Source organism: Patagioenas fasciata, chromosome 15 (genome assembly GCF_037038585.1).
Source record: "Patagioenas fasciata isolate bPatFas1 chromosome 15, bPatFas1.hap1, whole genome shotgun sequence".
Classification (NCBI taxonomy): Eukaryota; Metazoa; Chordata; class Aves; order Columbiformes; family Columbidae; genus Patagioenas; species Patagioenas fasciata.
In genome coordinates this window covers 8,422,241-8,432,440 of record NC_092534.1, presented here as the reverse complement: position 1 = coordinate 8,432,440, position 10,200 = coordinate 8,422,241, and the positions used below count along the sequence as shown (strand labels likewise).

General features: G+C 54.5%; 1 protein-coding gene across 1 annotated transcript in view; it reads left to right on the top strand.

The window, feature by feature from the left end:
- Positions 1-3,271: 3,271 nt before the first annotated feature.
- Positions 3,272-10,200, top strand: part of PPL (periplakin) — a 28,129-nt gene continuing 21,200 nt past the window's right edge. Inside the window, exon 1 of the mRNA XM_065850892.2 lies at positions 3,272-3,410. Coding sequence (XP_065706964.1) covers positions 3,349-3,410 — 62 coding nt within the window. The 5' untranslated portion in view covers positions 3,272-3,348. The remainder of the gene's footprint in view (positions 3,411-10,200) is intronic.

Below are 10,200 nucleotides of genomic sequence, written 5' to 3'. Positions count from 1 at the left end.
GGCTTGCGTGAGGTGGGACGGCCAAGCCATGATGAAGCTGTCAGGAGGGATGCCTGTCCCAAATCTCCGGGCAGCAGGCTGGGCTGGGCTGATTGGGACAGCGCAGGGCGGAGCAGGGCGAGCTCGCAGGGTGTGGGATCTGTGCCAGAGAAGGGCTTGCCAGGAAAATGCAATCTGGTTGCATAAAACACACTCCTCTCCCACTCCCCTCCCGCCACAGTGGCTCAAGAGCTTCTTACCCAGGTTAAGTCAATATTGCCACATTGCTGCCCCACAGAAGGAGTTTGATGGAGGTTTTAAAGGCTGGAGAGGAGTCATGGGAGCGCAGCTGGGACATTCCTGATGGGCTCCAGCCCTCAGCGTGGATTCTCTGGATCTCCTTGAGTGGCACCCACTTCACCCCTGGGGCTGGATGTCCCCCATGAGCTCCCAGCTGCCCCACAGAAGGGCCTGGCCCCACTCGGCAGCTCCGCAGGCACGACAGAGCCAAAGCTCTCTCCCCAGCACAGGGAAACCCCCACTTCTCAATGCTCAAGAAGCTTCAGAGGACCCAGTGACACGTGCACGGTGTACCAGCATGGGGTACACCACGTACAGCAGCAGCAGGAGTGGGGGACTTAGAGCACAGTGGGGACAGGATGCATCAGTAAAGCTGCAGAAAGGCTCATTTGCTAAATGAATGCTGCAAAAAATATATCCTCCTGCCTCAGCTCTAAGTTGTGGCTCTGGCAGACCCCAGCTGGGGAGGAAACCTCAGCGTGGGGTGTGCGGTGCTTTGGGCAGGCACCGGACCTCTCACAAAGCTGCCAGCACCCCCAAACCACAGGCCCCCAGGTCCCCAAAAGCACACTCTGTGCAGCATCTCTGATCCCAAGCCAATGTAAAGGCAAAATACCTGGGCAGTTTACATAAGACATACTTTTCCACTACAACAGAGTTTCTCTCCGCCCGGTGTTTCACCCAGCAGCTGCAATTTTGCTACTCTCAAGGGCATTCCCACACAAAAATGAGCCACACCAGAGACACGGGGAGATTATGAGGATTAAGACTGCAGAGCTGGCACAGGAGAAGATGTAAAAACCCCCCAGTAGGCAAAGGCACTTCATCCCTAAACACAGGCTCTGCTCACCTTCGCAAAGGGTTTAAATACAAAGGGGGCCCACAGGGTGCTCTGGGAAGCCCAAAGAGGAGCACCCAGGAATGCATTGCTGCTAAATATTGGGGAGAGGATACAAAAGCACAAAAAGTGGACAGTGTTTCTAGAGCAAATAAAGACACACAGAACTTCACATGGCTAAAAAAAAAAAGAAAAAAATTAGGCAGATTGGCTGTCTACCTCCTCATCTCCCCTTATTTTGGAATCAGAGCCAGCAGATGCTGCCCAGAGCAGGGAGGATGGATACACAGGTGCTGCCTGGTTGGGCAGGGCTGCCTCTGTGGCAAGGGGATGCTCACACCTTCTGAACAAACCACAGGATCAGGCAAATCCTCCCCCCGCAAAAACCAGGGAAAACCTGGTCTGTTCCTCAGCCCAGGCAGGAGCCCAGCAGGGACACATGGTTGTGGCAGGGACTGTGCCAGCCTCCCAGCACAGCCAGCCTGCAGGGATTAACTGATACCAGAAGGATCAGATGAATGGTTCTTACCAAGAGGATTCTCACAAAAGCAGCAAAAATTGAAGCTGGGCACCCTGAAGACAAAGCTGTAACCTCAGTTATAGTTAAAATGGAGTCATCATGGCTGGTAACTGATGAAGCCCAGGCAGCATGTGGTCAGGCCAGCAGCCCTGATTCAGGTTACTTTGGGGCTGGTGTGGGGGCTGCTCCAGCCTCACACCATCACCCCCAGCAGCAGATGGGGTATGAGGCTCATTGCATGGTTGAGAGGTTGAGGGCAGCAGGACCCTGCCAGGACATGGCACCACCAGACTGGGCAATGGCACAGCCTTGACCACCTGCAAGCGTGTTCAGTGAATCTCTGCTTTTGAGGCTTGAGGATGCTTTGCTCGACAAGGCCATGAAAACACAAAGTGTTGCTATTTTGCAGGCTGGTAGCCTGGCTCTGAGCAGAGTCAAGGCCCCACAGGGCATCAGCTGTGGGTTTCAGCCTTACAGCTGAGCTGGTTTCTAATGACTAATTCACCACCAAGAAACAGCTGGCAAAGCTAGGGAGCACAGTCGGACCACCCTGATGCTGCAGAACCTCCAGCAGCCTCCCTGCTGTGTGCTGGTGAGCTCAACCCTAGGGGGAAACTGCCTTTCACCCCCCAAAACCAGCCAGGAGGACAACCTGCACCAAATTGGGATGAAGGAAACCCTCCTACAAACACACACACACACACTTACCTTGTGCTGTTGCTGCCAGGACCCCCACAGCCTCCCAGAACCCCTGGCAGGTGAAGCCAGAACTGCACAGGAACGTCTCGCTGGCCAGAGAGCTCTGTATACTCTAAGAGACCATCCACCCTGCAGCAGAGTTGATTTGCTGAATGCAAGGGATCGGGATCAATAGGTCACAGCATGCACTGACTTACCCCCAGAATGAAAATCAGCAGAGGATTTGGGGCTGATGGGGAAGCTACAATCAGGCCTTTAATCCCACATGGGCACAAAATCCCAGGATAAAAAGGCCAGAGCTGGTCCTAATTGCTGACTGCTGTGTGCTCATGGATGTGTGAGCAAAATCTCTCAGGCTGCGGCAGGCCTGGGGGAGGCATCTCGTTGCCTTCTTGCTGCCTGTCTGACCGAGCCCCCCAGGAGTAGGGTTCCTGCTTTGTGGGGGGGCTCTGCTCCAGCACACACCAGGGCAGCACTGGCTTCTCGAGCGGGGCTGCAGGATGCACCTGACAGAGCTGTGATGCTCAGCACACCAGTCCTCTTGGAGACAGAAAACACCCTGGAGGTGCTGGGGCGAAGTGGATGGTGCAGGGAGGCTGGGGGAGGCAGCCAATTTCCCCAACTGTCCCTCCACGCCTGTGCCCATTGCCCCTGACTGTACTGGGGCTGGTGGATCACCCCAGCTGCTCCCCACTTACACCCGGAGGAATGTCATGGTTGACCCACACACATTTTGGGGGAGTCCAGCCCTGCCGGAGCCCCTTTCAGGTAGGGCTGAAAGTGGGAGCGCTGTGCTCCGCCAAAGCCCTCCTGGAAACCGGGGAGCGCCGGGGGCGGGCGGGGAGGATGTTGGGGGAGGATGCTGCGGGAGGGGGCGGGCAGCGGCAGGCAGGAGGTGGTGCAGCCCCGTCCCCGCCTTCCCGCGGGGCCCGGCCCGGTGGCGGCGCAGAAGCTGCGGGCGGCGGCGGGGTAAGAGCAGGCGGAGCGCGGCGGGCGCCGTGCCGGGGACGCGATGCACTCGCTCTTTAGGAAACGCAACAAAGGGAAATACAGCCCCTCCGTGCAGAAGAAGAGGTGAGTGTCCCGGCCTCGGGCAGCCCCGCTCCCCCCGGGCCAGGCAGCGCCGCGATCCTGGGGTCCCCATCCCGTAGCATCCGCTCCCGGCGCCGAGGCTTGGCGGAGTCTGGGCACCCCCGAGGTGTCAGCTTCTCTCCGAGCTGGATCCACGTCTCTGGTGCCTGGTGAAGGCACCGAGATGGTTTTTCCCCGGTCCCTCTCAGATCGCAGTAGTGGCAGCTCCAGGGAGCAGGTTCCTTTGCTTCCCAGGCATGTACTGGATTAGATTTTAGGGAAAAAGAAGTCTTGCTGTTCCCAGCCTTCACCCACTTGTTCCATCAGGACCAAGTTACTCAGTTGATCATCTTTTCCTCAGCTCCTTCTGATGGGGTGGGGACATGTTTTGGTTGTATGGGCCATTAAAAAAAGCAGCATGTTGCATGTATTCTGTGAAAGGTCACCGTTAAAAGGGAAAAGATGTAAAAATTCCCCCCTGAGAAGGCTTGGCCCCTCTCTGGGCTGCGCGATGCATTGCTGCAGGAGGGGGACTGGAGAGAGGGCAGCCCCTCCTGCACAGGGCAGGTGGCACAGGGGACATTTTGCCAAAGAGGTGGATGCTTGGATTGATTCAGAAGTGTGTCCTGCGTTTCCCAGAGGAGCTGCAGGGGCTCTGGAGTGCACGGAGTGGGACAGCTGGTGCAGATTCAAACCCATGGCTTGTTCATCCCTCTCTATCCCTCTCTGGAAGCACCTGTCCTGGCCAGTGGGCTCATAGCAACCACCCTGCTCCCAAAAATCCTCCTTTGGGAAGGAAACTGGGTAACTGGCTTAGGGGCTGAGCTGCCTTTGGGGACCCAAAAAGCAACTGGTGAACTCAGAATGTGCCAACATCTTCTAAGCTGGGGGAGCCCCTTGCTACTCCCTGCCTGTGGGTGCGGTGCTGTGTGTGTCGGAGGGCTGTTGCCCAAGAGGGAAGGGTGCTGCCATGGAACGGTGGGTGCTCAGACTTTGCTATCTGCTAAGCTCCCTTCAGTCAGGCTGAGGCTTCAGCTTCAGCCCTCAGGTCGGGCTCCCCAGGCAGCCCAGCTGGCTCAGCAGGGCCATCCCAGCTCCTGCTCCCAAAGCCTGGGGCACACTCTGCTGCCAGCTCCTGCCCTGGGGAGGGCTGGCACGAGGAGACAGGTGGTGCAGAGCCCTCCGAGGCTCAGCATGTACCTCCCTGGCGGCTCCAGCGTTCCCATGGTTGAAGGATGGTATAAATACCCAGTTGCACTTCTAGTCTTTGGGGGTGTTAGTGGAAGGCTTAAAAATGAGAAATGCCATACCTGGCTTGACATCTCAGGACTCTGAGCAGCATCAGGACAGACCTCCCCTGTGCTGGGTACCCACCCTAGGGCTGTGGCCAGGATCCCCACTGCTGTGCTCCAAGCCCTGCCCATGCCAGGTACCCCCTGCTCATGTCATCCAACAGCAGATGGGGCTTGTGAAGACAGTCTTCCCTCCACCACCCTGCCTGCGAGCCCAGCTGGCTCTGGGCAGGTGCCAAAGCACCTCTGAAGGCTGCAGGCCAGGCTGAAATCTTTACTTTTCTGGCTGGCTGAGGAAGCAATGCAGGGCTGTGGCTTCAGGCCACCCACCATCCCTGCACCCCAGCTGTCCACGCATACCTCGGGGTAGGCTGTGCTCATTAGCCCCAATTTGTTAATTCCTGCATTGGAGTTTACAAACATCTGTGAATCCGGGGAACACTCCCACCGTGTAGAAACAGCCTCACCATCAAGATGGGGAAGCCAGTGCTGGACCGGTTAAACAACTTGCTGGAGAAGGATTGCGAAGAAGTGAGGAGCTCCTGCTGTCCCGTCCCCTGCTCCAGGCACTGCCAGGCTCCCAGCCGGTTCCCGCCCAGTTTTGCTGCTAGAAAAACAGAACAACACTGCTAAAATCAACTGACCGCCCCTGCCATAAACAGATAGAGATTTCAACACTGTGTACAGCCCATCCTCATGCTGCATTCCAGCAAGGCTGCACAGGGGGCTGCACCTTAGACAAGGGCTTAGTTCCAAGGTGCCACTGGTGACAGAGCCTTCAAAGCACAGCGATGACAGGGCAATAACCAAGCACCAGTTTGACAAGTGTGCAAGGGCGCTGGAATGTTTTCTGCAAGCAATGAGTAGCTGGGGCTACAAGCTCAGCTGATTTGGTTAGGGGTTGCCCAGGAGGCACTGTCCCATGGCATGTCACAGCCTGATGAGGAGCTTCTGTGAGTCTTGGTCACTTCTTCAGCCTTGGGACAAGTGGCATCTTGATGAGTAGCACTGGAGAGTGAAGATCTCCATGAGTCTGTGCAGCTCAAGCCAGGCACTGTGATCTGCCTGTGAACACCACTCTTTGTGCCCCTGGATGCAGACAGCCACCCTTCCCCAAACCCCAGCCGGCCCTTCAGCCTCCCATCCAAATCACCTCGAAGCACAAGGGCTTTGAGCAGCTTCCCTGCCTCTCCCCAAGCTGCCCACAGCCTGCCCGAGACCCAGGGGTGAGAGGTCAGGGTGTGCAGGGATGGGTTTCCCCACTCCATCTCTGCTGCCGTGCTGGGGATGCAGGTCCATCTGGGAGCTGAAACCCCTCTGTCCAAGGATGGAGATATTTGTGACAACTGTCTCTGTGTCTCAAGGCCGGTGGCCCCATGCTCACATTATTAAGGAGGGAAGCCAGCCTGCCTTGAAGCTCTAACAGGGCAATGGCAGGGAAAGAACAAGAGCAACATTAAATCCTGCAAAGCCATGATGGTTTGAAGATGACTTGCTGCTGGGTCCTCTGATCCGTCCTCAGCAACACCAGTTGAGTCTTGGAGCATGCCAGCCATGCGCTGTGCCACGGGTTGGCTGGAAGAAAACCACGGCAATGCTCTGTGCTGAAATACCCTGGACCACGTCCTTCTCCATCCACTGCCCAATGCCACCCACAGCACCAGCTTTACCCCACAGTGTGCAGGTGATGCTCCTCAACAGCTCCCCATGGTTTTGTTTTTCTGATGCACAAATTAGCAGAACAGGGTCCAAGTGTCTCCTTAGGAATATCTACTGCAGCTCTGGCCTGGGTGTGTGGTCTCCAGGCTCAGCAGCCAACCCCATCCAACCCTGGGCACCTCAGTAGGTATGTGGGCATCTCCCTACCTTGTCTGGGGAATGTGGATGATGATGGAATTTCTTTTGTCTCATGGACTTGGTTGCTTTGTGCTCTTCTTGCACACCCAATACCAGTAGCATAAGACCCTGGGATTCAGGTGGGACTGGCCGTGACTCCTGTGTCTTTGGCACATCATATATATCTATATCTATATATGTATAACACACACATATATTTGTGTGTGTGTGTCCCTAGAAAGGAAAGCAGAAGCCTGGAATAGGGATGTAGTATGGGGAAAAACTATCACCCTCTTTCCCTGTTACCTTCACCAAACATTTGCCATGCTTATAAAACAGGAGGTTGGTTTCTCTTTAAAGTCCAGGCTTGGGAGGTAGAAAACACAGCTCAGCCTTGAGAGGCTGCTGCTGAAACTCACCCTCCTACCATCTGGAAAGATGTTCATCCTTGGGGTCCCCTGGTGAGAGCATCCATCCAGGAGGGTTCCAGACCAGGAGAGCCTTAATGGGGTCAGGAGACCCAGTCCCTGTCTAAGAGGGGGTGCAGGCAGCTGGGGCAGAAGCTGGGAGGGCTGACACCCATTTCTAGAGGCTGTTTGGTAGGGCTGGAGTCAGCATGAAGGACCAGACAGCAGGTGAGTCAGGGGACCTGCTCTGTATTTACGGTGGAGCAAGCCTCACCATCGCCTGGCCTATTTCTGCCTTAATTTCCATGTGCATTACAATAATATATCACCATTGCTACAAGGGAAGACGAATATAATTGAAACAAGCTGGACTAAACACAGCAACCCTGCTGTCCAGCTACACCCTAACGTGGGTAGCTTGACAGCACACTGCTCTGGAGTTGTGAGACAGATCTTAATCTCTCCCAAACCTGAATTACACCGGCCATAGCCCAGCCCTTGTGTCCTTTGCTTTGCCACAGTTTCACTCCAGTGCTGTTATAAGTGGCACAAGGAAATATCATGCAGTGGTAGTTGCGGCTCAGGGAGCTTTAAGGGCATTTAAAGTGCAATTAAAGTCCCTCCTAAAGTCTGGTCTCATATGGGTGTGTTTTTAATGAATTCTGTATAATTGGAAATTAAACTGAGATGGAATGGAAAGCAGCAGTAGGTGGCCACTGTCTGATGCCCCATCTGTGCATCCCAGTAGTGGAATGCAGTAAGCAGGACCAGGATCAATGTTCAGGATTCATCCTCAAACAACTCACTTGTCCCTGGCCGAGTGGTCCCACCTGTGGAGAAGCTCCTGGCACAGGGAGGTTTCTCAGCAGGAGGGCAGAGGCACAGCCAGCATTGCTGCGCTGGGGGAAGGAGCAGGACAGAATCCTTCCCATTAACCCTCCCAGCAAGTATCTGATTCATGGGACAAGCTTCCAGCAGGAGCTTTCCCAGGGACCACAGTCAGCTGGAGCAGTCAAACCTCCACGAGTATCTGATTGAACATCCTCACTTGGGGCGATTAACGAAATAGCCTTCTTGTTTGGGAAAAAAGGAGACAGAAATCAAAGGAATTTCCTGCCACCTGCCAGCAAGTGCAAAGCCAGGGTGAGAACCTGCCGACATCCCAGAAATGCCAGCCTTGGGGAAGTTTGCTCCAAAATTACTCTTATCAGTGAGGGTGCAAACTAACAGGAAGAGACAAAAAAGTCCAGTTTCTAGCAGCAAAGTTTCCATATCATAAGAATTACCATCACTTTTGTCTATCAAGAATCTGTCTTAACACAAAATACACAACCAAAACCCGAAGAAAAACCCAAGTCCCTCTGAAACAAAGCATCACCTGATGTCAGAATTGTGGCACATGGATGAAGCGAAGTCTGCCAAAGAGCAGATGCCTCCTCCCAGCTCCCTGGCTGGGAGACACCTGAGAAAACCCTCCCATTCCTCACAGGAATCATCTCAGGTACTTCACACCAGCCAGGCGATGCTACAGCTGCTCAAAGGAGCACTGAAAGGCAATAACGCTTCTGCCAAGCGCAGCTTTTCATGAGTGATATCATTTTTTCCTTCCTGATCAGAAAATGTTAAAGTTCTCCAGAAATGGCAAAACCAGTTTTTCCAGGCTTTTTTTTTTTTTTTAAAACCCAAAAAACAAAAAAACAAAGACTTATCTATTTTAGCAGAAGAGCTTTGCATTTCCCTTCCCTCTGCTGGAGTTTCACAAGGGCCATGCCCTGGGCACCTTTGTTCCTGCCTCTGCTCAGTCTCACGTGCTCTGCCTGTTCCAGCTGGGCTACGGCCTAATCCTGCCCCCCTCCCTCCCAGCTCTGCTCTACGGTCTGGCCATCCCCTCCTGCCTGTGTTTTGGCCCTGGAAGCCCTTTACCTTACCCTGCCAGCAGCTCTGCTCCAAAGCCCAGATGCACCCGCGGCTCCTCCCAGCAGCTTCCCGAAAGAGCAACGTCCTGCAGATCCCATCTACACACCTTTCCTGGGCCAGCCATGGGTTTCTCACCTCTTTGTCCATCACCTTGTGCTTCTCATGCATCTTCCTCCTCTCAGCAGACAAAGGGCATGGGGAAGCCAGCCTCCTCCATCCCCTGGCACAGAGATTTCAGCCAGGCTTCAGCTTTCCCAGCTGATCCCTTTGGTGCCCCGCTTGACATCCAGATGGATGCAGGGACCGTGCTCATCCTCGTGTTTTATTAACGGAGACCCAGCTATGGAAGATTCTTAATAGGGCCGATCTTTTCATGTTGGTAATGTCCAAGTTGGTTGATTAAGTGACACAGAAGTGATAAGTATGCAGAAATAAATACAGAAATAATAGAGATCTTTTACAGGAGAATAAGAGCTCCCTTCTTTTTGTATTTATTTCTGCAGACTTATTTCTGCATTTGAAGCAGCAGTGGGGGTGAGCTGCAGAGGATGGGGTGCAGAGAAGCTGCTCCCCTGACACTGAGGTGGCTGTTTTGATACCCAGCTCCTGTGGGAGGTTTCTCTTAGATTTCTCTGCAGCAAAACCTCAGCTGGTGGCAGTCACCTGCTCTGTCGGTGACTCTCACACAAACCACAGAGGTGCAGAGAGCAAACAGCTCTTCTTGCGTGCGTCAGGAAAGCCGAGGCTGAGCAGCAGAGCCATGCCCACATCAGAACCGAGCATGTCCTTGCTTGCTTCTAGCAAGCTCTGCGTTTACTTTTCCCTGGTCATCCAGATACTGCACATCAAAGCAGCAGTTTCTGGATTACCGGGGAAACCGTCCTCTCCAACACAGGGAAATGCCATCCCCTACCCTCCCCGTTCCCCCAGCCCCGACACTTGCTCTGCTCCCTGCAGTGATGGAGAAGGGGCTGTTGTCGCCCAGGTATCGCCAGGGCTCAAGGTGGCTCTACCCCTGGCACTGGGGAGCACGGCATGGCTGGGGGCAGCATGGGACCCGGCTGGCAGGGCAGAGGCAGCACAGCTTGGTGATTAACGGGGGTGATTAGAGCTTGTGTCTCAGACCCAGGGGAAGAATGGGGAGAAGGGGACAAGGGGCACATCCTTGCCCAGACACGTCATCCTCACACTGAACCGGCCTGGCTGTTCCAGCAGCAGCAAAGCCAGTACCTGAGTAAGAGGGTCAGGGCCTGGGTGTTGCACTATCTGGTTCCCAGCACTCAAGATCAGTTTTGCTGATGCAAAGCAAGCATAAAGGCTGGGCAGAGGCTTCAGGCTCAG